Here is a 27,184-nt window from a genome sequence, read left to right as displayed (position 1 = left end):
AGCTGGTCATCACCTGCGACTCCCCACCAACCTGTCCCTTCTTTGCCTTCCCCACCCCAAAGAGTGGAAACCATATCTGCACACCTGCTCAGTCCAGCAAGTCACTGTATTTCTCCCCTCTAGCTCGGCCCCCGTGCCCAAATGACCAACAAGTCTGCCTCACTCTACCTCCTGAATGGCTCTCAAACCAATCACCCTTCTCTGTCCCCCAAACCACTGCCTCTATTTGAGCCTGATCTTCTATCTGGACAAGGGCTGAGCTTCCTCTCTGGTCTCCATGCTTCCAAATCTATTCTCCATAGGCTAACCAGAAGAGTAGTTCTAAAATCCAAGACTAAACCTGTCCCTTCTGTGTTCCCATCCCTGGTATCTAGAGGATAGAAGTCCACTCTCCTTAGGGGTCTCCCCTCAGGGTCTCTCCAACTGCTCTCCAGGTACCCAGGAATGCCCAAGAGAATGGATACCCACCTTTCAAATGCACCTCGAGTTCCACTGTGAATCTGTCTTCAAAATGAACATTCAAAATACTGCTGCTTTTAAAACAGAATTTACCAATTTTTACCACCTATCAATCACACTGAGAACCTCAAGATCTTTGAAGTAAGATGTTCTTGGGTACCAGAGAATGGATTCAGGAACCTTGGTGAGATCCATGTGTACCTTATCAGTTCCACCCCCATATGTACACTCAGCCCAGTCAATAACAGTCCTACTTTTTTAAAAAATTCCATCTCATTATCATTTCTTCATCAGTTCTATTGACACCTGACACTGTGCAACCTGATATATCCTCACCAAGATCTCCAATATAAAAGCAGGAAATAAAACCCAACAAAACAGCCAAATCCATGCTTTCATCCAATGGATAAATGAAAAAAGGTCACTCAGCCTTAGCCAGTTTTCCAAATACATCTTTTTAAATACAAAATAAAACATTTGCTGTTCATTTTTTTACCCCAGACTAAGCCATACCTCCAAAGTAGAACTCCACCCAGTTCTCTCATTTTTTTATTTTCATTTTACAAAAAGATTCACAAGTTAATCTTGAGGGAAATTGTGTCTCTTTGGTATATGCACTTCACAAAATCACTCCTCTGTGTGGATATATGTGTGTACATGTGTATATGTGCATGTACGTATGTGTGTATGTCTACATATGCATGCGTGTCTGTGTGTGTATGTGAGTATGTGTATACATGTGAGTGTATGTATATGTATGTGTGTGCATGCATTTTAGGGGTGTGTATATGGACATGTGTCTGTCTGTGTACATGTATGCATGTGTGTGTGTAAGTGATGGTCTGCCAGTGGCTGCAGTTCAGGAAGAACCATTTGGGAGTCCTCTGTGAGAACTTTAACCTCACAGCCCACACCTTCAGATTCCCAGCTACCCAGTAGTTTGCCTTCAAAATTTACTTGAATGAGTTATGAATATCACTGCGAGATGAAACACCTTATGCAGGCATTGCTTAGGAGTTGGTCTACACAAGATTTGGGTTCATGTGCATAACTACAAGAATAAAACTTGCAGTATAAAAAAAAAATCTATGAATGGTTTCACTTCCAGGTAAACACCCCACCCTGCCTTACCCACTGAGTGCGGCCATGAAACCCAGAAAGAGAGCATGGAGCTATGTGAGGGCTCTAAGAGGTAAACAGCAGGAGGTGCACTTATGAGAAAAAGACAGAATTCAAAGTCCCATCAAACCAAGCATGGAGAGAACTCCAAATGCACGTAAATGGTGGGAGCCCTTCTTCTTCTCTCCATCTCTCACCCTGTTCCATACTAAAGGAGCAAGAAGTCCTTCTCCAACTGAAGGAATTTTGGTCCCAAAAGGGAAAGGACAATCTTATTTTCTTTTTTCTTTCTGTTCTTCTTGGCTCTGACACAGGACCGGTTTTCTACCTAAGGAACTGAAAAGGAAGACCCAGGGATACAGAAAGTACTGGAGAGACTGCAGAGAGAGAAGAGCTCTGGAAAACAACCATCTGAAGTTGTTTTGGAACTCCAGCATCACCTGAAACCACTGGCTGGGTCCCCCAGTGACCACCAGGGATGGTCATGCAGGACAGATCCAAAGAGCACTGCAAAGTCTCTGGGAAAAAAACTGGCAGAACAAACCACAGAAAGTTTACAGAACTGATAGTCTGGACTCTACAAGGTTGATTTCCTACTTAAAAAAAAAAAATCAACATTCCTCATATGATGTAAAGAAGACACAGATTTCTCATAATATAGCATTCAAAATATCCGGGACACATTCAAAATATCCAAAATTCCCTGGCCCATGAAGAACCAGGAAACTCAATTTGCATGCATGGAAAAGACAATAAACAGACAACAAAATCAAGAGGACACGGATACTGGAATTACCTAACATGAACTTTAAAGCGGCTCTTACAGAAATGCTGAAACAAATAAAGGCCAATATCCTGTAAAGGAATGGACAGATATAAAGTCTCAGGCAAGGAAGAGAAGATATTAAGAAGAACCAAGTATAAATTTTATAACCGGAAGAAGACAAAAACTAAAATAACTCACCGAATAGGCTCAAAGGCAGAACACAGATAACAGAAAAAAGAATTGGTGAACTGGAAGACAGACCAATAGAAGCTACCCAGTCCAAAAACAGAGAGAGAGAGAACTGGAAAACTACAAGAGCTGCAGGGTCCTGTGGGACAGTAACACTCACATCACTCGTCCTAGAAGGACAGTACATTTTAGAAAAATTATTTCAAAATAGAGGAAAGATGAATCCAAGAAACAGAAAACAGAGGGGTAAAACAGAAAATAATAAAATGGTAGCTCCAAATTCAAGCATATCAATTACTGCATTAAATGAAAATGTTATAAACACACAGGTTATAAGACAGAGATTGTCAGAATGGATAGCAAAAGACCTATCTGTATGCTGCCTACAAGAAACTCATTTCAAATATAGTGATATAGGAGGTTAAAAGTAAAAGAAGGTTATGAAATCCTAGAAAAATAAATGAATAAAAAATAAATTTTTTAAAAAAGAATGGAAAAATGCATACAACGCAGACACTAGTCAAAACAAAGATGGAGTGTTTACATTAACATCGAACAAAGCAGACTTCAGAGCAAAGAAAATTATCAAGGATAAACAGGGATAGTACAAAATGATTAAAAGGGTAAATTTACCAAGAAGACATAACAACCCTAAATAGGCGAGCACCTAACAGAAGAGCTTCAAAATACATGAAGCAAAAATTGACAGAACTGAAAATTAAAAAACAGACAAATGCACAATGATAGTTGGAGACTTAAGCACCTTATCTCAATAATTGATAGAACTAGTAGACAGAAAAGCCAGGGCATAGACCTGAACCATTAACCAGCACAACCTGGCTGGTATATGTAGGATACACATCAGAATACAAATTATTTTCAAGTACACATGGAACATTCACAAACATATACCATATCCTAGTATATAATACAAATTTTAACAAAGTTAAAAGATTTGAAGTAATAGAGTATATTCTTTAACCAAAATGGAATTCAACTAGAAATCAGTAATAGAAAGATGACCATAAAATCTCTAAACACTTGGAAAGTAAACAACACACTTCTAAATAAGCCAGCAATCTAAGAACAATTCTCAAAGGGGATTAGAAAATATTTTAAATGGAAGAATAATGAAAATACAACATATTAAAATATAATATATCAAAAATGGGATAAAGTTAGAGCAGTGCTTAGAGGGAAATGTATTCAATATTTGTATTAGAAAAGAAGAATGAACACAATCAGTAATCTAAGTTTCTACCATAAGAAAGTAAAAAAAGAAGAGCAAAGTAAATCCAAAGCAAGCAGAAGGAAGGAAATAATAAAGAGCAGAAATCAATAAAACTGAAAAAAGAAAGAGAAGATCAGTGGTACCTAAAGCCAGTTCTTTAAAAAGATCAATAAAATCGATAAATCTCTAGTAAAACTGATGAGGAAAAAAGAGAAGACATAATACCAGGAATGAAACAAGCGCATCACACAGACCTTTCAGACATTAAACAGATAATAAGGGAACACTATGAACAAATATGCACATAAATTAAACAAATCTGATTAATGGAACAGAAATCTGTCCATTGTCATAAATGTTCAGAAATCTGTAATTAAACCAAAAGCTTGTCATAGGAGAGCATATATAAAAGAAGCTAGGTAAGAAATAATGGAAGAACTGGTAACACTGATATAAAGACAGTGGTTACCAGAGTTCCTGAGAAGAGGGAGTGGGAAGAATTGGTGTAACGTGGAATGGGACATTTTGGGGACACTGGAATTGTTCTGCAGAATATTGCAATGACGAGCATAAGCCATTACACATTTTGTCAAAAACTATAAAATTATGCAGTACAACATGTAAACCATAATGTAAACTATAGACCACAGTTATTAGCAATGCTTCAATATGCGTTCATCATTTATAATAAAGGTACCACACTAATGAAAGACGTTGTTAATGGGGAAACTGTGGGGGTGGAATGGGGTGTATGGGAATTCCCTGTATTTTTGATGTAACATTTACATAATCTAAAGTCTCTTTAAAAATAAAGAAAAAAAAAAGAATCTAGGTAGAACACTTAGTTTTGTGGTGTTTTTATTGTCCAATTTTCCTGAGACATGCTTGAAAATCGATAGCCCATAATCGTGGTGAAAACTAGTTCCTGGAGGGAGCAGAACAGGGCTCAAACTCCTTCTGGTGTATGATTCCTTTGTTTGACATGACTTGGAATTCACCCAGCATGAACAGTCTTTTCCCAGGGGTATATGTAGAAAAAAATCAGAGGCAATTATTGAACATCACAGCCAACTGAGGCAGAGAATAACAGCTGGGTAAATAATATACTAACAAAAAAACTTAAAAGGAAAAGCTGGGGATGAGATATCCATGGGGGCTTTGAAAATCGCTGACACATTCCTGGGTATCTAGAAGGCTGTACATATGTGTAGGGTTGTGTTCACACTCAGAATAGCCTTGATAATGCCCTAAAGCTTGCACATCTGGCTAGCTTTGAGGCTCTATGCAAGGATGAAGTAAAGGCAAGGACAAAAAATGTAAAATGCCTGAGTATTGAACACGTCTGCCAAAACCTACACAGTGGCTAGGAAACTTACTGGTTGCCAGCATCAAAGGAAATCAGTGTCCAACCATTAGCGGGCCAATAAGCCAACTGGGCAGAGACATGAGTGGCTATACATGATTTTTTTTTTAAAGACTTTTACAGAATTGATTCAGAAAAATCACTAAACATACAAACAAAAACAAAAACAAAAACTAAAAACAAACTGCAACAACAAACACTGGGGAAGGGGAGAATCTGATTTCCAGAGTTTCCACATTATGTTATTTTAAATGGTCAGTTATCATTTTAAAATGATAAGGCATGTAGATATATAAAAAAGCATAGTTGGGAAATGGACTTGGCCCAGTGGTTAGGGCGTCCGTCTACCACATGGGAGGTCTACGGTTCAAACCCCGGGCCTCCTTGACCCATGTGGAGGTGGCCCACGCGCAGTGCTGATGCGCGCAAGGAGTGCCACGCCACGCAGGGGTGTGCCCCGCGTAGGGGAGCCCCACGCGCAAGGAGTGCACCCGTAAGGAGAGCCGCCCAGCGCGAAAGAAAGTGCAGCCTGCCCAGGAATGGCGCCGCCCACACTTCCCATGCTGCTGACGACAACAGAAGCGGACAAAGATGCAGCAAATAGACACAGAGAACAGACAACCGGGGGGGGGGGGGATTAAATAAATAAATAAATCTTTAAAAAAAAAAAGCATAGTCCATTCACAGGAAAATAATCAACAGCAACTGTTACTGAGAAAGCTCAGACATTGGTCTTACTAGACAAAGACTTTAAATCAGCTAATTTTAAGTATGTTCAGAGAACAGAAGACAACATTTCTAAAGAAATGCAGGAAAGTATGAGAACAAAGCCTCACCAAATAGAGAATATCATTAAAAGACAGGTTTTTTAAAGAACTACATAGAAATGCTTGATTTGAAAAGTACAATAATTGAAATGAAAAAATAACTAGAGGGGTATAAGAGCAAAATTGACAAGCAAAAGAAAGAATCAATAAAACTTAAGATTTTTCCGTTGAGATTACCCAACAGGCAGAAAAAAATTTATGAAGAAAATGAACAGATCCCAAGAAGCCAAGGAGACACCATCAAATGAATCAACATAGACAAAATGGGAGTCTCTAAGGGAAGGCAAAGAAAAAAAGGCAGAGAGAATATGTGAGAGAAAAAATAATAGCCAAAAAATTCCCAAGTTTCATGAAAGACATAAATCTACATATCAAAGAAGCTCAATAGGCAAATGAATGTGGCTCAAGCGACTGGGCTCCTGTCTACCATATAGGAGGTCCTGGGTTCAATTCCCGGGGCTTCCTGGTGAAAAGGCAAAGCTGGTCCATGTGGTGAGCTGGTCAGAGCAGGGAGTTGGCCCACGCGGGGTGCTGGCCCATGCAGAGGTGCTGGCACAACAAGATGATGCAACAAAAAGAGACAGAGAGTAGAGACAATAATAGACGCAGTAGACCAGGGAGCTGAAGTGGCACAAGAGACTGAGTGCCTCTTTCCCACTTCAGAAGGTCCCAGGATTGGTTCCTGGTACCACCTAAATAGAACACAAGCAGACACAGAGGAACACACAGAGAGGAGACAACAAGTGCAAAAACAATGGGGCGGGGGGGGGGGGGATGAATGAATAAGTCTTAAGAAAAAAGGAAGCTCAGTAAACTCCAAGCAGGATAAACTGAGAGATACAGACTGAGACACATTAGGTAAAATTGCCAAAAACCAAGAGAAAATCTTGAAAGCAGAAAAAAAAGTAACTAGTCATATACAAAGGATCCTTATAAGATTAAAAGACAATTTCTCTTCAGAAATCAAGGCAGCCTGAAGGAAGTAGGGTGACATATTTAAACCACTGAAATAAATAAAACTGCCAACCAAGAATCCTGTATCTGGCAAAAACTGGACTTCAAAAATATAGGAAAACTATGAACTGTAGTTAACAGCAATACTGTAATATTCTTGCATCAATGCCAAAGATCTACTGTGTTAATAATAGGGGGGCATGGAAAAAATATATCGAATGTATGCTATTGACCATAGTTAGTGGTAACAGCCTGACGATATTATCTCATAATCTGTAATAAATGTTCCACAACAATGCAGTATCCTGGTGGGGAGGGGGATGCTGTGTGGGAATTCCATACAAGTTCATGATTGTTTTGTAAGTTCACAGCCACTCTAACAAAAATATATTATAAATAAATAAATACATAAATTTGCTTTTAGTCGAGAGAGAGAGAATGAGAAAAGACAGGCAAAAACAGAGTAAGAAAGAGGCAGGAAAGAAAAGATCTGAAAGCAATCTTATCATTGATTTTAAAGATTGTTCAAGAATTGATGGTTTTTGTTTCTTTTTTTATACTTTTCTCTAGTTTCTAAGTATTCTATGATTTTATGGTGTTATTTTCATAATAAAATATTATATTTTAAAAATTGTGAAAGCCAACAAAATTTCCCCTAAACAGAAAGAGAAAATAAAATTCAAGCTTTTGAAACATATATATATATATATATGTATATATATTAGGTATACATACAAGAAATTATAACATTCCAAAATAAACAAAAACTGAGTAAGTTCATCAATAGACCTGTCATACAAGAAATGCTAAAGGGAATCCTTCAGGCTGAAATGAAAGGACAGTAGAGAGAAACTTAAAGCCATACAAAGAAATATATAACATTAGTAACATGTAGCATGTAACATGTAACATGATAGCAACATAGGTAAATATAAAAACCAGTATTACAGCACTTTTGACTTGTAATTCCCCTTTTATTTCCTAAATTATTTAAAATACAATGCATAAAATGATCACTATAAATCTAAACTATCTATGTTGAGGGACACACTAATGTATGAAGAAGGAATTTATGATAAAAACATAAAGCTATGGAGTGTGAGATAGAACCATAAAGGAGCACAGTTTTCATATACTATTGAAACTAAGTTCATATTAATTTTTTTATAATTATTTCTTTCACAATTTATTTATGTATTTCAGCTACTGATGAGGAAATTCATAGGACTACAGTATAATCCTAAGAACAGCTAAAGCTTGAGCCTGTCCAGGTCAGAAGAGGCCGGGAGCTGCCATCTTAACTCCACACCTCGCACGAGGGGAAGCGGAGCGGACTGAAAATCCCAGTGCTGGTGGGGACCAGCTTCTCTCCATCCAGATCAGACTGCAGCTCTAGCCTAGACTCCTGCACCACTTCTGGGAGGGAGGAAGCTGGGGGGACCTGCGCCAGCCTCCCTGGGAACTACCAGCCAAGCTGCGGAGGCCGGTGATCATCCTACTTTGGTAGCACAAACCACTGTGGCTGGGATTTGAAGCTCCATTTCCCAAAAACAGGGGAGGAGGAGACTGTTGCCACTGATTTTGCCTGCTGATTAGTAGACCCAGCTGGCTAAGGAATAACCCTGGGAACAGCTGGGGTGTGAACCAGCCCAACTCAGAAAGAGGCTGGGGGCTGCCATTTTGACTGCCCCAGCCTGAGGGGAAGCCGGGCATACCAGAAATCTCAGTGAAGGTAGGAAATGGTTTCTTTCATCCAGATTGGCCTGCAGCCCTAGGCTAGGCTTCAGCCCCACCTCTGGCAGGGAGGAGGCTGGCAGACCCTGCACCAACCTATCCGGGTACTGCAAGTACCTTTGGCTGGCACAGACTGAATAATCGGAAGTCTGCTGGGGCAAGTGTGGTCATCTTGGACCCGCACTGCATAGACTGCTGCCCACAGCTGCAGCTGCATCCCTACCCCACCCAGGGGAGAAAGGGGTATGAAGCTTCCCCAGTCTCTCTGGGCAATTAGAGCCTAGGTCTGCACAACTTGGACTATTCCACACAGCTGTGAATCTGCCCCTACCCCTGGCAAAGGAGAAAGTTGGGAGAAGCTTCATCGGTCCCTGGGGCAATGAGGGCAGCTTGCGCCACCACAGTTTATAGCACCAACTACATCCTTGGCTCCTACTGCACAACCAGCAAGGGAGAAAGAGCAGGAAGCCCTAAACTAAAGAGAAAAACTGCATTCAGAATAAATACTCCAGTAAGCCAGATGCCAAGACACCAACAAAAAATTACAATCTATATCAAGAAACAGGATGATATGGCCCAGTTAAAGGAATAAGGTAAGCCTCCAGATTACAAAAATAAGTTGAGACAACTAATCATAGATGTTCAAACAAATCTCCTTAATAAATTCAATGAGATGGCTAAAGAGATTAAGTAGAAGACACTAGATGAGCACAAAGAAGAATTTGAAAGCATACTAGAAAAATCGCAGATCTTATGGGAATGAAAGGTGCAATAAATGAAATTTAAAAAACACTGGAATCATATCATCACAGACTTGAGGAGCTAGAAAAAAGGATTTGTGAGCTTAAAGAAATGGCCTCTGAAAGTGAAGACACAAAAGAACAGATGAAGAATGAAAAAATTTGAACAAGATCTCAGCAAACTAAATGACACCAAAAAGTATGCAAACATACATGTCATGGGTGTCCCAGAAGGAGAAGAGAAGGGAAAAAGGGCAGAAGGAATATTTGAAGAAATAATGGTAGAAAATTTCCCAACCCTAGTGAAGGACATAGATATCCATGTCCAAGAAGCACAATGTACTCCCAAAAAAATCTGAATAGACCAACTCCAAGACACATGATCAACAGAATGTCAAATGCCAAAGACAGAGAGAATTCTGAGAACAGCAAGAGAAAAGCAATGCATAACATATAAAGGATACCTGATAAGATTAAGTGCTGATGTCTCACCAGAAACCATGGACACAAGAAGACAGTGGTATAATATATTTAAGATACTACAAGAAAAAAACTTCCACCCAAGAATCTTATATCCAGCAAGACTGTCTTTCAAAAATGAGGGTGAGATTAGAATAGTCACAGATAAACAAAAACAGAGAATTTCTAAGCAAGAGACCAGATTTTCAGGAAATACTAAAGGGTGTGCTAGAGCCTGAAAAGAAAAGACAGGAGAGAGAGGACTGGAAGAGAGTCTAGAAATGAAGATTATATCAACCAAAGAAACTAAAAGTGTCAAAAGAGTCTTGAAAATAAAATATGACAGATAGAACTCAAATAGCCAGGAATAAACTTAACCAATGATGTAAAGCACTTGTATTCAGAAAACTGCAACTCAATGTTAAAAGAAATCAAAAAAGACCTAAATAACTGGAAGAATGTTCCATGCTCATGAATTCGAAGTCTAGAAATCATTAAGATGTCAATTCTACTCAAATTGATATACAGATTCAGTGCAATCCTGATTTTAAAAATTCCACCAGCATTTTTTTTTTATTAAAAAACACGATTATCACATTTACTTGGAAGGGTAAGGGGTCCTGTATAGCCAGAAACATCATAAAAAGGAAAAACAAACCCTCATCTCCAGACTTTAAATCATATTACCTAGCTACAGTGGTAAAAACAGCATGGTACTGGCATAAAGACAGACACATAGACCAACAGAACCAAACTGATTTTTCAAAAGCAGACCCTCACATGTATGGTCAAGTGATTTTTAACTAGCCTTTCAAACCACACAGCTCGGGCAGAACAGTCCATTCAACAAATGATGCTAAAAGAACTGGATATTCACAGCCAAAAGAAGGAAAGAGGACCCAATCTCACACCTTATCCAAAAATTAACTCAAAATGGATCAAAAACCTTAATAAAAGCAAGAACCATAAAGCTTCTAGAAGAAATCGTAGGAAAATATCTTCAAGACCTGGTGGTAGGTGGTGGATTCTTAAAGAAAATAAAAGAAGGACTGAGATGGACTACTGATGTTTAATGTATTAGAAGTTTTCATTAGCTTTACCGTGAAAGTGTGGAAATGTATAGAATGGATGGTAACAAATAGCGATTAACAGCTATTTTATAAATGGGGATGTGGCTGAAAATTGTAGTCTAGGTATGTAAATTCCAACTGACAAGAATGCTAGAGAATAATCTAGGAAATGAATAGCACAGCAAACCAAGAGGTAGATGAAAACTGTGGTGGATGGTACAGATGCAGGAGTGTCCTTTGTGAGCTAGAGCAAATGTACATCACTTCTGCTGTGTGGTGGGAATATGGAGAAGCATGGGAAAAATACACCTTGAGTGACCTATGGACTGTGATTAGCAGTAATAATACAATATTCTTGCATCTATGCCAAAGATGTACTGTGTCAGTAATGGGGTAGTATGGAAAATGTGAGCCAAATGTACACTATGGATGTGATAACAATCAGATGATTCTATCTTATCTGTAACAAATGTTCCACCACAGTGTGGTGTGTTGATAGAGGGGTGTTGTTTGGGAATTCTGCACATGTGCAAGACTGTTTTATAAGTTTACAACTCTGTCATAAAAAATATATTTAAAAAATAATAGGGTGGGTTGGGGAAAAACACACCAAATGTAAGATAAGGACTATGATTAGTAGTAAGATTTTGACAATATTATTTCATAATTTGTAACAAACGTCTCATGACAATGCAAGGTGTTGTTGGAGGGTTGATGTATGGGACCCCCTATATGATGTTATGCATGTTTGCTTTCTAAGTTCACAACTTTTACTATACATTTACTGTTTATGTATGTTCATGTATAAGTGACATAAAATTAATAAAAAGACGGTTGGTTGGGAGGAATACATCAAATGTAAGATAAAAAGCAATCTAATCAAGTGATCTAAAGTAAATATAATGCAATCAAAGGGTACCACACCTACAGGAATAGATTCATTTAAGAACATAATCTTTTGAGATTCAAAAAAGAACTTCGAGCTATCACAGACTGTAAAGCCAGAGGCTCACTTTCCCAGGCTGCTTCAGGCTGGGGGTGGCTGTGTGGTCCATGTCAAGCCAAAATCGGCTGCAGACTTCCAAGAAATATTTGGCCTTCCATATGAATGAGACAGACATGGCTAGAGGCACCCATGGCAGGCAGAACTCTGAAATGTCCTCAGGTTGGCTCCCTGGCACACACATCCCTTCTCCCAGGTATCCAATCAAACACGAATACAGGTGCTGCTGTGAAGGGCTTGTGCGGATGTAGCTAAGGTCTCAAACTGGTTGACTTTTAAGTTAATCAAATGGGAGATGATCCTGGGTGTGCCAGACCTAATCAGCTGGACCCTGAAAAGGGAGGGGGCTCTTCCTGGCCAAAGAAATTCAAAGATGGAGGGGACCACATGGCAAAGAATTCAAGTGGTTTCCAAGAATTCAATTGTTTCCTGACAGCCAGCAACCTCAGTCCTATAACCACAAGGAACTGAATTCTGCCAACAACTTGGACAAGCTTGGAGAAGGACCCTGAGAAAACTCAGCCCACTGCCACCTTGGTTTCAGTCTTTGAAACCCTGAGCTGAGAACTCAGCCACTCTATGCCTGGACCTTGAACCTATGGAACTGTGAACTGCAACATGGGTATTGTTTTAAGACACTAAGTTTGTGGTAATTTGTTAACAGCAGTTGAAAAGTAGTACACACCCCTTCCATGTTCTTCCTGCCTTGAAGGTGATGGCTGGTGCTGCAGACGCCATCTGGTGACCATGAGGCAAGAAGCATTAAAAAGAACAAGATGACAGGCTCAGAACAACAGAGAACTACAGACAGAAAGAACCTGTGTCTCTGTTATAGACTATTAAAAATGGTCCTAAATGAATCAGATCTCCCTTTGTCCACAGCCCTCTACCATGTGATATGCCACTCTAGCCATCATCAGTGGAGTCTATTTCTCTACCCCCTTGAAACTAGAATAGGTCTGAAGAAGCCTCGTTAATACAACTGTTCCTTGAGGGGAACCCAGCCACCTGGTAAAGAGATTGTTCTTTCAGGCATCTAACTTTGAGGGTGATTTGTTACTTGGCAATAGATGCAGGCCCTGAAGATACTGCTGAGCACAGCAACAGCCCATGATGAAACACTTTCTTCAGTCATTTCCAGTGAGATGATTAAATGTCTGCCCAACCAACTGACCTGTGACGTCCAGGAGGAAGGAGACCTTCTGGCCCCCGGCCTCACAGCTGTACTCCCCGGCGTCCGCCTTGCCCGCCTGCTGCACCACCAGCCGCCGCCCACGGCCCGTGGCCTCCATGCTCACTCTCGGGCTCGCGCTCAGCTTCTTCCCGTCCTTGTACCACGTCACCTCCGTCTGGGCCTGGGCCACCTCGCAGCTCAGCGTGGCGCTGGCCCCCGCCTGGGCCTGCACCTCGCTGCGTGCCGCCTGCTCCTTGGCAAACACCACCTTGGGCTCTGGGGGACAGGGAGGGAGACACCAGGTCAAAGACTCCAAATCACTGAAACTGTAGTTTCCATTTCAGAGAACGACTCAGCGACCCCTGGGCCCTACTGACAATCCCAGCACAATTGTGCACGCCCTACAGAAATGGTCCACCTTTGTGTGAGCATCTCCTCCATGAAACAAAATAAACCTCAACCCAAACACCACCACCTGGCTGCTTCTACCTTGGTCACACGGAGGCCAAAGCCACACCTAGTTTTGGGGCTTCTCATTTACACAGAAAGGAGACCTCATACATGGAGAAAATTGCTTGCAATTTTTTTAACTGGAGTAAAATTTGCATATGTATAGACCTGGCGAACAGTTCAATAGCTTTTGACACCTGGATTACTACCATCAAAGAAAGAGAATGTTCCATTGCCCCAGAAAAATTCCCATGTACCCCTACCCTCCAAAGCAACTACCATCGTCATTTCTAAACTAGGGACCATCTCCTGTCCTTGAACTTTATATACATGGAATCCCACGAGACAGCTACACAGTTATTCTTTTCATCAATACACACACACATTAGCTAGCTTAAAATCTTCAAGTACATAAACTAGTTTTAAAAACCAGAATAATGCAAAAAGCAAGTTTAAATGTTTAAAAATGTACCCTGCCCTACCCCTCACAAGCCCGCACACTACACCTGGATTCTCAGAAACTCCAGTTTAAAATCGTTCAGTTCTTTTTCTTTCCTAGCATCCACCTTCCTACTTCTAAAGAATACATCTATATTGTTACTTTTTTTTTAATGAATAATTGGATAAGAAAGAATATGCATAAAATAAAGAAAAAACAAATACAAGGCAACAAACACCCCTGTTCTTACCAGCCAGTGAGGAAAACATTGCTGTCATTACTTCCCATCACGGGGATGCACTCCCCATCCCTCAGAGACAGCACTATTCTGAATCCTGGTTTTGGAGTTCCCTTGCTTTTCTTTGCAGTTTCCCCATGGATGTTCCCTGGAGCCAGGCTGCCCTGCTCTCCGTCTGGTTCTGATACTTTTCAGCAGCCTGACTCCATGAGGTTTGACAGAAGTACTTAACCACTCTGCACTTCAGGTCCCTCATCTCTGGAGTGGAAATGACAACAGTGTCCTGGGACAGGCATTATGAGGCTTCCACCCAGTTGATGTATGCAACATGCAGAGAACAGCGTCCGGCAGTTCCCGGCATGATGTAAGTGATAGCTATGACGTTCTGTTTCTACCGCTACCGCTAAGCATAAACAAAAGTTACTGCATTTCTAGTTCAACATTATCCCCATGACCTTTGTCCTTTTAAACTTGAATTGTGTAGCTCTATGCTCACTCTGACTGCTATATAGCATTCCATTCTATCAACAGACCACAATTTGATTTAGTCCTTCTTTTCTTGATAAACATTTGGGTTGCATTCGTTTTGCTTTCCTTATTTGGTTTTGCCTTTTGTCATTTGCTTTTATGAACTTCTGTTTGTTTGGTTGATTTTTGTTGGCATTTTCATGCTATTAAGGAGATAGGGCTTTTTTCCCTTTATATTTTATCTAGCAATTTTAGTTCCAAGCAAGAGGGTTTGTCCAAACAACCAGGCCCACAATCACCAGAAACAGAATCTCTTTTAATGTGCCTGTTTATCCCCCTGGACCTCATTCTGGAGAATTTCCTTAGGTCTACCTTCTATTTCACAAGTTCACTCTTCAGCTCTGTCTATTCTTCTATTAAGCCACCCACTGAGTTTTTAAATTTCTATACTTCTCATCTGTAGGAGTCCTACATCATCCTTTTTTTTTTTACAGTTTCCTAATCTTTCCTCAGGCTTCCAACTACTTTAAACTTACTTATTTTAGAGTCTCTCTAATAAAATTCTATCACCTTGAGTTTTTAGGGACTGTCTGTTGTCACTGACTCTTGTTTCATCATTTTCATTTTATGAGGTCAATCATCTTCAGCTGAGATGCACATGTGGAAATCCCACGGGACCTCAGTAAAGAACCTGTCCTTCTAGAGTGGCTTTCCACTTGCTTCTTCCAAGCTTCAGAACCACATACCATGTTAATTCCTGGATTTGAAATCCTGGGCCACAAGGGAAGGAAGTGCAAATTCAAACAACTAGAATGCATGAGGACGGACAGGCCAGTGGCCACAAATCCTTAAAGCAGATACTTAAACACACTCTGTGACTGTCCCTGAGCATGCCACTGCCTTCTCCAGAAAACCTCCAAGGGTCTCAGTCCCACTACCCCTCTTCCTACAGGCCAAGGCCCTCCCATCTTCCCTGTGGGGCCTCAACACAAGCCCCCCATGCCTCCCTTGCCCAGCACACTGCAGTGCTGACTTACAAGCTAACTGCGGAATTGCCTCTCACTTACTTTTTGGTCCCTCCCTACCTAGGCAATTTCACTTACTTTCCTTTTTTAAGCTCTCTCCACATTTGCTATTCTTCATGTCAACATGTTCTACAGAGGACAGGTCTGCAGTTCACCTAGTTCTCAAAATTTAAATGAAGTTCTAGAAAAGGGAAAACAAATCTATAGGAGAAAATAAGAACAACGGTTGTTTGGAGTGGAAGGGAAGGAGACTGAATGTGAAAGAGCATGGAGGGGGTACTTTCCAGAGCAATGGGAAAGTTCTGCATCTTAATAGAGATGTGGCAGTTTCATGGTGTCTCTATTTTATCTTTCAAAATCCCTTAAACTGTACAGTGAAGACCTGTGTTTAAATTACAGCTCAGTAATGATAAAGCTTTTATAATGATAATCCATTTTCAGTGTACAAGGGGATGTTAGATTGGAAATTTTGGCCAAGCACCAAGACAAATACGATGCTCCAAAATAAGAAGTTAGCCAGGGTAGTAAATATTCAAAGAATTTAACAAAAAGCAAACAAATACAATAACCAGTCTCACTGCTGTGAGCCTCTCCCCCACATACAGCAGCATAAGACTGCACCTTGTGAAGCATAGAGGGAGCTGCAGAAGACAGATTCTCTGGAGAGGGCTTCACTGTGGGTTCCACCCCACCCCACAGAGGGAGAGCAGAGGGGAGGGGGCTTCTGCCTTCCTCTCAGCCAGGAGAGGCACTTCCTGGGAGAGAATGCGGCGCACTAACAGGAGCCACCTCCCAGGGGTAGTGGTAGGAGCTTCTTACACATCTCTCCCCAACTCCACACTCAACCAAGGTAGCTTGATTTTGGCAATGATGGGCATATCTACACCACAAAATCATGAGAGATCAGGAGATGTTTCCAGAGCTGGTGATGGTCAAACCATCACCAGCCCACCAGTGGTCAGGAGAATACAATAGAGTATTCTGCCTCCCACCTTAAAAAATCTCAAAACTAAAGATCAAACTAGCCAAGCAGCTCCAAAAGCAGCAGGTACCCCAAAGTTGTTGGGGCAACTACTGCACAGGGGTTTTCCATGGGCCAGTCATGGCCAAGTGCCAGACAACAAGAAGGGTTTTATGGGGTGCAGCAGGACTGCCTGGAGAGGCAGAGAGGAGCCCAAGGCCTCAGTGAATTCCTAGGAATGGGGGTATAGGACGAGCAAAAGGAAAGCCTGATCCCAGCAGGGGCATGGCCGGACCCTCAACAGGAGTGAGGGTGCTAAGGAAGTCTGGAGGGAGTTATTTTAAACCCCTCTCGGGCCAGAGAGCCACCTCAGTCAAGTGACAACTTCCCAGCACCCCCGCCCCTTGCTTCTCCTAAGCCTCTACCCTGGAGGGGTGAGAAACTGAAGACTGGGTGAGGAAAAGAGGGAAGGACTGTCCCCAACCCCACATGTGGGAAGGAGAGAAGACAAAGCCCCAATCAGAATTCTGCTGATTACATGCACAGTGTGCTCTATTATAACTGAAAATGTACTTTCTAGCTGACCTGCATGTCCTAAGAGTGAAAAGAAAAGCCGTAAGTCTACAAAGGCTCCTAAACAGGAGACTGAAATCCTGGAGACTTCTGACCCCAAGTGAGTATTAATGGGATTACGGAAGACCAAAAAAAAAGTGTTTGCAGAGAATCCACTAGGAATACTTATTTGTTTTCGAAGTCCTGCTTATTTAAGGAAAGAAACCCTCACGAGGCGGGGAAGGAGTCCCTGTGTGAGCAGAGAGGGCATCCCCTCCCTGGCCCCTCACTCCCCTCCTCATAGATGAGGCTCAAGGAAGGGGATGCAGAGCAAAAGAAACAGACACACAGAGGAACAGGGGCACCATGGGTTTGAGGAAGTGGGCAGTTACTCTGCCACCTGGACACCTTCTGAGGACCCACCTGTGACGTCCAGGTGGAAGGACACCTTCTGGCCCCCGGCCTCGCAGCTGTACTCCCCGGCATCCACCTTGCCCGCCTGCTGCACCACCAGCCGCCGTCCACAGCCTGTGGCCTCCACGCTCACTCTCGGGCTCGCGCTCAGCTTCTTCCCGTCCTTGTACCATGTCACCTCCGTCTGGGCCTGGGCCACCTCGCAGCTCAGCGTGGCGCTGGCCCCCGCCCGGGCCTGCACCTCGCTGCGTGCCGCCTGCTCCTTGGCAAACACCACCTTGGGCTCTGGGGGACAGGGAGAGACATGGGGTCAGAGACTCAGCCTAGTCCTGGGAAATGGCACAGAACCTAGAACTCACCCCAGGACGAAGTCATGGCAAGAACCCTGGACCGACAAGGAAGATACTCAAACTACTTGGCAATTAATACATTATAAATTTATGCTTAAGTTCATATAAAACAAAAGTGAGAACAAACCCCTTTGATCCTGTGCATATTCTATAACCATTCACGGAGAGATGTCAGTTACAGCGCCTCGCTCATCACGTGGCTCCACCAATTTCCGAGGCATACCTGAGTTCTGGAACCGGCACACTGTCCATCCCGCTCTCCATTCTCCCCGTCTCCAGGCTTCCACTCCCACCCCTCCCAGCCTCTCCCTGCCCTCTTCAGGACAGCCCCCCTATGAACGCTGGCTGCACACAGCAGCTGGGGCCACAACAGCCTCAGGGGCCACAGAAAAGGGACAGGCAAGGGAAGGGTGGGGTGGCAGCAGGGCTGGTGCACAGAGCCACAGCCTGGAGCCTGCATAGCCTCTCTGCTTCCACCTACAGTGGGAAGACCGAAACACTGAGACACATGTGGACCAGCCAGGAGAGAGGGGTGTACCAGTGTGGACCAATCAAGAGAAAGCTGAGTGCTAGTGCGGGCTAAGGAAACAATGCAGGTTAACTGTGCAAGCCAATCAGAGGAAATATATGTCACGCCTGGGCCAATCAAGAGAAAGGCTCAGTGCACCACAAGGGCCAATAAGGAGGCGGCCAAGTTCCCAGGTATGCCAATCAGGAGGAAGCTGAGTGCCAAACATAGACAAATAAGGAGGAAACTAAGTGTCCCACTTGAGCCAATCAGGGGGAAGTGCCCCACATGGGCCTATCAGGAGGAAGCTAATTATCCCACATGGGTCAATCAGGGGGAAGCTGAGTGTCCCACATGGACCAATCATGGGGAGGCTTAGTGTCCCACATGGGCCAATCAGGGGGAAGCTGAGTGTCCCACATGGGCCAATCAGGGGGAGGCTGAGTGTCCCACATGGACCAATCAGGGGGAGGCTGATTGTCTCACATGGGCCAATCAGGAGGGTGCTCCGTGCAGTAACTGAGGTGGGCAGCTGTGGAAGTGAGACCAGAGAGAGGGAAAGGTAGAGCAGATGGACAGACGGCAATCTCTAACAGGCTGGAGGTGCCAGCGGGAGCTGCCCAGACTGGGTCCCAGGGAAGGAGAAGCAGGGGGCTGGGAGGGTGGGCGCAGAGCACAGCCCCTGGTCACCCATGAGCTGTCCATGCCCCACCAAGTCCCCATGCCGCCCGAGGGACTGGTCTGCCTGCGTGGGCCAGCGCCTGGCTGGGACCTGGACTGCCGGCTGGGGCTTACAAGATTGCCCTTGGCGGCTGCACTATTGGCCAGCCGGGGCTTCTGGGCTGTAGCGCAGGGCTGCAGAGACAACCGGGGGACCTGTGCCCTGTATGTGGGCCCTGGCCCAGAGGCTGAGATCCAGCCTGCGCCTCACTTACCAGGCTGAGCCAGAGGACGGGGATGCAGCAGCTGCCCTGCAGGGATATCACCCATCCCCTGACCACTCGTGGGCTGTAGCAGGCGCCAGGGCTCTGCCTTCCACTGCTAAGCCAAAAAGAACGCCGAGGCCGAGAGGTGGGAGTGAGATTTTCTCCTAACAATAGGCACAGGATGCTGACAAGGTCAGCTTGGCCCTCGGGCATGCTCTGCTCTCCTAAGACCAGAACACAGGATCTGTGGGACCTGCTTGCCACCCTGCGGAGCTAGAGACCAAGATACTGAGGCCTGCTGAGAGGGAGGGTGCCACAGCCTTAGAGCGCCTCCGGCGGTTCAAGTGAGCCTGCCGGAGTTTCATGAATAACACCCAAAGGTTCCCTCTGCCCATCGCTGGGACCCACCTGTGACATCCAGGCGGAAGGACACCTTCTGGCCCCCGGCCTCGCAGCTGTACTCCCCGGCGTCCGCCTTGCCCGCCTGCTGCACCACCAGCCGCCGCCCACGGCCTGTGGCCTCCACGCTCACTCTCGGGCTCGCGCTCAGCTTCTTCCCGTCCTTGTACCACGTCACCTCCGTCTGGGCCTGGGCCACCTCGCAGCTCAGCGTGGCGCTGGCCCCCGCCTGGGCCTGCACCTCGCTGCGTGCCGCCTGCTCCTTGGCAAACACCACCTTGGGCTCTGTGAGGGTGGTTTAGGGAGGGACATACAGGATCAGAGACCCTGCGTAGGTGGGATTCCACCATAAAGATGCCAGAAGCCCTTAGGCCTTCATTTCCTGGACATGTTGAACACGTGGAGCGTCCCACACACAGACGACCCAGGTCCTGGCCCCTCTCTGAAGGACTAACAGGCTTGCAGGAAGGCTGAGGGGCAGCCAGGCCCTTGTGTCTCCAGGACAGACAGAGGGGAGGTGTGCAGGGACAGTGTGGAGACCCTCCCGTGCTCCCAGAGGGAGGGCAGAGCGAGGACACACCAAGAGGGGACCCAGGGGCCTGACGGTTTCTGACAGGCCCAGAACACTGCAGGATGAATTCTCCTCTCAGTCTTCCCCTCACAGTCCTCACCTAATACCTTTTTTCAATAGAAATACTTCTCGGTCATGACCATTAAAACCAAGAAGGAATTCACCTCCACTCTGCAAACATCCCCCAGTTTACTCCAACAGTGCAAGAGCCAACATCACATTTTCTGCTTTGTGCATTTACCAGCCATACAATTTATTTTTAAAAGTTACTAGGGATTATATAGTGATGATTTTTGAACATCTTAAGTCTAAAATACCAACTTTAGGCCCAACTCAGGGTTGTGTGTGCCGGCCCCTGGCCCACATGGCTCACTACAGAAACCCCAAGAGCCCTGAGGGGAGAGCCCATCAGAGTTGGGGTCTGACCTGGGGCCACCAAGGCCCAGCAACCCAGCTCCTGGGGATCCCCTGGTATGGTTCATCCTTCAGTCGCCCAGCCAATGACTAGGAGCCTTGAAAGCTTCTAGAACACGGGTTCTTAACCTTTTTTGTTCCATGGACCCCTTTGCTAGTCAGGTGAAAACCACGGACCCCTTGCTAAGTCTTTATCATACTGTGTATCATTTAATAAATATACCACAACCACACCAAAACATCCCCACAAGTACAATGTTTTTTTAGTTTCAATTCAAGCTCACGGATCCCTTGTTAAAAACCACTGTTCTAGAAAGATCCAGGGCCTTAGATCAACCCAGAGTCAAATCCAAACCTGCCCAGAACACTGCAAGGGACCTTTGTGAACTCTGAGACTGAGCTTCCCCATTTTTCAAATGAGGGTAAAGAATTCAAAACCATTTTTTAAAATGAAGGTCGGCCCTGAGCTCATGGGATACCCAAAAAGCAAGAAGCCTTGTCATGCCTGTGGGAGGCCCTGGCTCCAGAGCCAGGAGCTGAGTCTCTGCCCACAAGAAGCTCACAACCCAACAAAAGACGCAGGACCCAGCGTGGGAGAACTCTAAGCTCTGCTGGGGGAAGGTCCCTGGCTACCAAGGAGGTGCTGGCTAGTCAGACCCTGGGTCAAGGTCGGATTTCTTTGAGAGAAGGAAAGCTTCCCCTGGAGCACCTGGGAACAAGCTGTTGCAAGACACAGCAATGGGTATCCCTCATGCTTGGTTTCTGCCATTGCACAGAGACCTGCAGGGAAGGTCTACAGCAGGTCCCCAGGCAGGCCTGGGCAGCCCAGATGGCTGGGCAAAGCACTATCGGTGGACGACAGAGACTCAGAGAAAAGAGGGAAGAAGTCTACGAAAGCCTGGAATAAAACCAAGGTTAAGTTTGTCCATCTTTTCTTCCTGCTATCTTCCTTTTTATCTTTCACAGATTCTTCATAAATACTGGCTTTCTGTATGTTACTTCCCAAGAAGCAAATACCCAGCCCATGCCCCCCAACTACCTGGGACTGAGCACAAGGATTACAAGTGCTGGATGCAGCCAGACCTGCTCCCGGTACCACCCAAGCCCAGGTACATGCACACACACCCACCCACACGTGCAGGCAGGTGCGCTCACCTGAGACCCGGAGCCGGAAGTCCACAGAGTCCTCGCCCACGCGGCAGGTGTACGTGCCCTCATCCTGCCTGCTGACTGAGGCTGCCACCAGCCGGTGTCGCGTCCCCACGTCCTCCTGCGAGAAGCGCTGGGAGGACCGGCTGAGCTCAGCGCCGTCCTTGTACCAGCGCACGCTCACGTGGGCTTCCGAGGTCTCACACTCAAACTGGGCCCGGCCCCCGTCCACGGCCTCCACAGAGCCACCCGCCGCCTCCTTGTGCAGAAAGTGGGTGAGCCCTGCAAAGGCAGAGGGTGGGGTTGGGGGGCAGCCGGGCAGGGCACACAGCTCTCACCCAACCATGGGCAGCCCAATGGACAGCGAGGCGGCTTTGGGTACCCGGGGCTTATGGGGACTCCATGGAGGGTTACAGAGTCCTTAGGGCTTATACACGTCCTGGACCAGACTAGGCGTCCTCTTCAAAGGGCCCCTGAGCAGACAGAGAGCCAGCCTTAGCTTGCTTACTCCCAATGACGAGGAACTCACTACCCACCAAGGCGGCCATTCCACTCGTAGGAAGTCCTTCCTCTGAGCTGATCCGGCTCTTGGCCCTGCCCCCCAGCCCCCTCTCCCCACCCAGTCCCCATGGTCCAGAACACCCCGTCAGGGGCCGGCCCCAGAGATGCAGGGATGCGGGACCTCCCTCAGCACCACAGGAGTGGATCCCAGGGAGGGCCGCGGTCAGCTGTCACCTTGCACAGAAAGCTGATAGGCGATGCGGTCCCCGCGGCTGAGGCACTCGTACAGGCCCGCGTCAGCTCCCACCACGTCACGCACAAGCAGCACGCGCTGCCCAGCCGATGCCTGCGCCTCGTACTTGGGGCCCGGGGGCAGCGCACGGCCGTCCTTCAGCCACGTCACGGCCGCCGCCTGGTCCGACAGCTCGGCCAGCAGCTGTGCCTCCTCGTGCAGTCGCGCCAGCACCTTCTGTGCTGTGGCTGGCGGTGGCTTGCTAACAGTCAGCACCGGGGCCGCTGGGGGAACCATGGGCAGAGGGACAGAGGGGGCCACGGGCAGAGGGACAGAGGGGAACACGGACAGAGGGACAGAGGGGGCCACAGACACAGGGGAACATGGGCAGAGGGGTACACGGGCAGAGGGACAGAGGGACAGAGAGGAACACAGGCAGAGGGACAGAGGGGACCATGGGCAGAGGGGCCAAAGGCAGAGTACAGAATTCAGAGAAAAGACAAAGAAGAGATGGGGAGAGACCAGGAAAGAGTAGGACAGAGACCCAGAGTGAAGAGAGAAAGAGAGAAGGGAGAGAGAAGAAAGGTGGAGTGAAAGACAAGGGAGAATGGAAGAATGAAAGCGGGAAGGGAGAAACAGGAGAGAGGCAGAGCCGTGAGGGACAGGGAATGCATGCAAAAAAAAGGAAGAGAGAAAAAGAGAAGGGGTGTAGAAAGAGGACAGTGGCCAGGACAAAGGACCCAAATGTACAAGAGAGAAAAAGGAAATGGGGGGGGGGGAATGGCAAGTGAGGGGTGCAGAGAGTCAAACAGGGACAGGAAAGCAAGATGAGAAAGGAAGACAGGGAGAAAGAGACGACAAAGAAGGAGAGGGGGAGAAGAGGAGGGAGGGAAGAAAAGAGGAACAGAGAGGGTCTGAGCTCAGAGCACACCGAGCGGCTCCCAAGGCCCGGCCCCCACCCCCCCTCCCACGCTCAGCTCCGTGACCAGTGCCACCAGCCAGGCCTGGGAGTGGGCTGCCTGGCCGTACCCCTGTCCGCCCTGCCCTGCAGCTTCATCCCAGGCACAGCCCCAGCCGCCCACCCACTCACTGGCCAATCAGGGGGGCAGCCGGCAGGATGAGGGCCAGCTCTGGGGACTAGGGACAGGCCCCGGGAGAGCTCAGAGCAGCGTGGGCTCGGCCCCAGAGCCCAGGTTGGAGGGGCTGGAGGGCAGGGTCCTCCCAGCATCCGTGGGCATCAGGGGCCGGCAAGACTGGGCACCAGAACCACGCCGCTGACCCTCTGGGGCCCGGGGAGGAGGAGGGGCCCCTGCCAGGAGCAGCCCTACCTCGGACCGCCATGCGGATGCTGCTCTCGATGCCGTTGGCCACGAACTTGAGCTCGGCCCCGTGCAGGCCGGCGGGCACCGGGCGGATGGTGAGGGTGTGGCGGGTGCGGTCGCAGCGGATCACGTACGTGCTGCTGGCCTTCACGGGCTGCCCGTCCAGGAACCACTCGCCCTCCGAGGCCACGGTGAGGTCCACGGAGAAGGTCGCCTCTCCACCCTCCACGGCCTCCACTGCCTTCAGGGGAATCTTCACAGCCAGCTGGGGGGCTAGGGGGTGGGGGGACAGGGAATCAGGAACAGGGGCCAAGGGGCACGAGGTGGGGTGGGCCCTCGCCTCCTCCTCTACCACCTGCACCCAAAGGCCACCCCCTCCAGGAAGCCCCACAGCCAAAGGCTCATTGGGGTCCAAGGGCAAGTGGGGACCCACAACAGAGTGGGGACAGGTGAGTGGCATCCCCAAGATGCCCTCAGGGTCCCACAAATCCTGCTGGGGAGGGGTAGGTCTTCAGCCTGGTCCCTGGGGCTTCTGCAGACAGGCGAGCAGTTGCGGGGGGGAGCCACAGCCCTGTCCTGGGGTCCCCTCTACTTCCCACCAAGGAGGCTCCAACTCTGGCAGGACCCTGGGGAGCCCCCTTCCCCCCAGTAAAGAGGCTCTAGGGGGTCGCTCCGGCCTCACGCCGAGGCTGAGCTGTGCTCCAGGGCCTGGGTGAGCTCAGGGATGGGGGCCCCCACGAGCGGTCACCGGGAGGCCGTAGAGAACAAAGCCACCCCCAGGTGTGCCCTCCAGCCCAGGCTCAGGGGCCCCACTCACCCAGGTGGACAGTGCCCGGAAACTCGAGGTAGGGACTCTGGCCAAAGGCGTTCACGGCGGACACCCGGAACTGGAAGTCCCCCTCCTCAGCCACACCAGCCACGGTGAGCTCGGGCACGGACACCCACTCGGCCTCGTGACACCGGCCCCAGGCGTAGGCGCCCAGTCGCTTCCTCTCCACGATGTAGCCATCGATGGGGACAGGACGGTCCCCAGGGGGGGGTGGGGACCAGCGGAGGGTCACAGAACTCTCCGTCTTGGCCTTCATCACAGGGTCCATGGGGGGGTGCACGGGCGGCTTCCTGGGGACTGGGAGGGGTTCCCACTGGCATGAGAGCCCTGCCCTGGGCCCCAGGATGACCGGCAAAGGAGCCAGCACCCCCACCCCGCCTCTCTGAGCTGCTCAGGGACACTGCGGCAGACATGGCTCTTGAGAGAAGGAGGGGCCGTGGCCCCCACCCTGGCCCTGCAGCCTTGGAAAGGCCCCCTCCCATTCTGGACCCTGGCCCCGACGAGTACAGGGCAGACTTGGGCAGACAGCTGAGGGGGGAGTGCAATGGCCCCTCCCCAGGTGCTGTTCTAAGGTGTGACCCCCCCCCCCTTAGCAAAGGGCTGACCTGGGAGGGGCTGGCGGGAGGACTGCCCCCAAAGGCCAAAAGACACCAGACTAACGCCCACAGACCCCCGTCCCCAACGCAGCTGTGCTTCTAGAATGACCCAGGCAAACCCTGGCTTTCCGCCTTCCAGGCACCGTCTGCTTCAGCCATCCACCACTCCCACTTACAGATACCCAGGGCGGGGGTTTAAAGTACCCAGACCCTCCTAAGACTGAAAAGGGATGGCAGACAAGACGAAACAGTCCCAGCCAACTAAAATGACCGTGTGGAGAACGGGTCTCGGCTCCCCACGAGCGCCCACTGCGGCAGGAGCCGGCCGGGGGTCCGGGGCCACCTGCCACCCAGGGGCTGACACCGGCGGTGGCACGAGGTCCAAGAAGCACGCCCGCAGGGCCTTACCCGCCACACAGAACTGGGTGGACGTCCGGCAGTCCCCGCACACAAAAGCCACCTCGCCCGCGTCCTCCAGGCTGCACTGGGAGATGGTCAGTGTTGTGGCACGTGCCCTCGACGGTGATGGCCACCCGGCCTCCAGCCACCACTTCCTCCTTGGTTCCGCAGCCAGCGGACGGGGCCCTGCGGACGGGCCAGCTCCACGCAGAAGAGAGCCACGTCGCCCGTGCGCACCGCCGTCTTCCGGGGCAGCTTCCGGACGAGGTTGCCTGCAGGGAGGGCGCGCCCAGGGCTGGCGGTCACACCAGGCGACCCCAGGCCCGGGCCCCTCCCGCTGCCCTCGCGCGGCCCTCCGCCTGCCTTGGACCGAGAGCTCGGCCACCGTGCGGCTGCCCTCCGGCGTCTCGCAGACGTAGACGGCGTCGTCGTCCGCCGTGACGTTGCGCACGGTCAGCCTGCGCTCGGTGCCGGCCTCCTCGATGCTGTACTTGGCGCCGGCCCACAGCCGCGTCTCCTCTTTGTACCACGTGGCCTCCGTGGCGGGCAGGGGCACCTCGCACAGGAACGTGGCCGAGTCCTTCTCCCCGCACCTCCAGGTCTTGGAGCCGCTTCCTGAAGGGCACCGCGGGCTCTGCAAGAAGAGGGTCCTGGGACGCGTGCCGCGGGGGGGGGGGGGGGGGGGGGGGGGCTGGCGCGGGGGCGGGGCCTGGCGGGGGGCGGGGCCTGGCGCGGGGGCGGGGCCTGGCGCAGGGGCGGGCCTGGCGGGGAGGGGCGGGGCCTGGCGCGGGGGCGGGGCCTGGCGCAGGGGCGGGGGCCTGGCGGGGAGGGGCGGGGCCTGGCGCGGGGGAGGGGCCTGGCGGGGGCGGGGCCTGGCGGGAGGGGCGGGGCCTGGCGCCGGAGGGAGGGGGGCGGGGAGGAGCCGTGGGGCAGCGTTGGGCGGGGCACAGAGAGAAAGCTGCCCAGAGTTCAAGGGTGGCGGGGATCTAGAAAGCTCCAAGATCCAAATAATGCGAGAGAGATGGGCGGAGAGGCAGGGAACGGCCAGCTCCCCATCCCAGAAATGGAGAATGAGAGAAACAGAAGCAGGTGATGCCGCAAACAGGAAGCACAACAGAAAAGGCCCAGACCTCAGAGCCGAGCCCAGCGAGACGGGTGGGGAAGGGCGTGGAACCGTGAAGACGCGGCGTTTAAACTCCCTGAGCGTCGCCAGGTGCCAGGCCCTCCAACTGAGCCCCGTCCTCCGGATCCATTTTTGTAGGGACCCAGGAGGGATGAGGGACTCACTTCCCCCCAGGCTGAGCACAGAAAGATGGAAGCAGCAGAGGGGTCTCCAGCCACAGCAGGAGGTCA

At 48.6% G+C, this 27,184-nt stretch overlaps 1 protein-coding gene across 1 annotated transcript in view; it reads right to left on the bottom strand.

The window, feature by feature from the left end:
• OBSCN (obscurin, cytoskeletal calmodulin and titin-interacting RhoGEF) overlaps positions 1-27,184 on the bottom strand; it is a 227,076-nt gene that overhangs the window by 194,220 nt on the left and 5,672 nt on the right. Inside the window, 12 exon segments of the mRNA XM_058286343.2 lie at positions 13,089-13,364; positions 17,645-17,920; positions 19,828-20,103; positions 21,959-22,234; positions 22,688-22,969; positions 24,014-24,280; positions 24,825-25,133; positions 25,841-25,934; positions 25,936-25,989; positions 25,991-26,103; positions 26,195-26,417; positions 26,419-26,465. Of these exon segments, the coding sequence (XP_058142326.2) occupies positions 13,089-13,364; positions 17,645-17,920; positions 19,828-20,103; positions 21,959-22,234; positions 22,688-22,969; positions 24,014-24,280; positions 24,825-25,133; positions 25,841-25,934; positions 25,936-25,989; positions 25,991-26,103; positions 26,195-26,417; positions 26,419-26,465 (2,493 nt within the window).

Source organism: Dasypus novemcinctus, chromosome 2 (genome assembly GCF_030445035.2).
Source record: "Dasypus novemcinctus isolate mDasNov1 chromosome 2, mDasNov1.1.hap2, whole genome shotgun sequence".
Lineage (NCBI taxonomy): Eukaryota > Metazoa > Chordata > Mammalia > Cingulata > Dasypodidae > Dasypus > Dasypus novemcinctus.
This window is presented reverse-complemented; position numbering and strand designations above follow the sequence as displayed.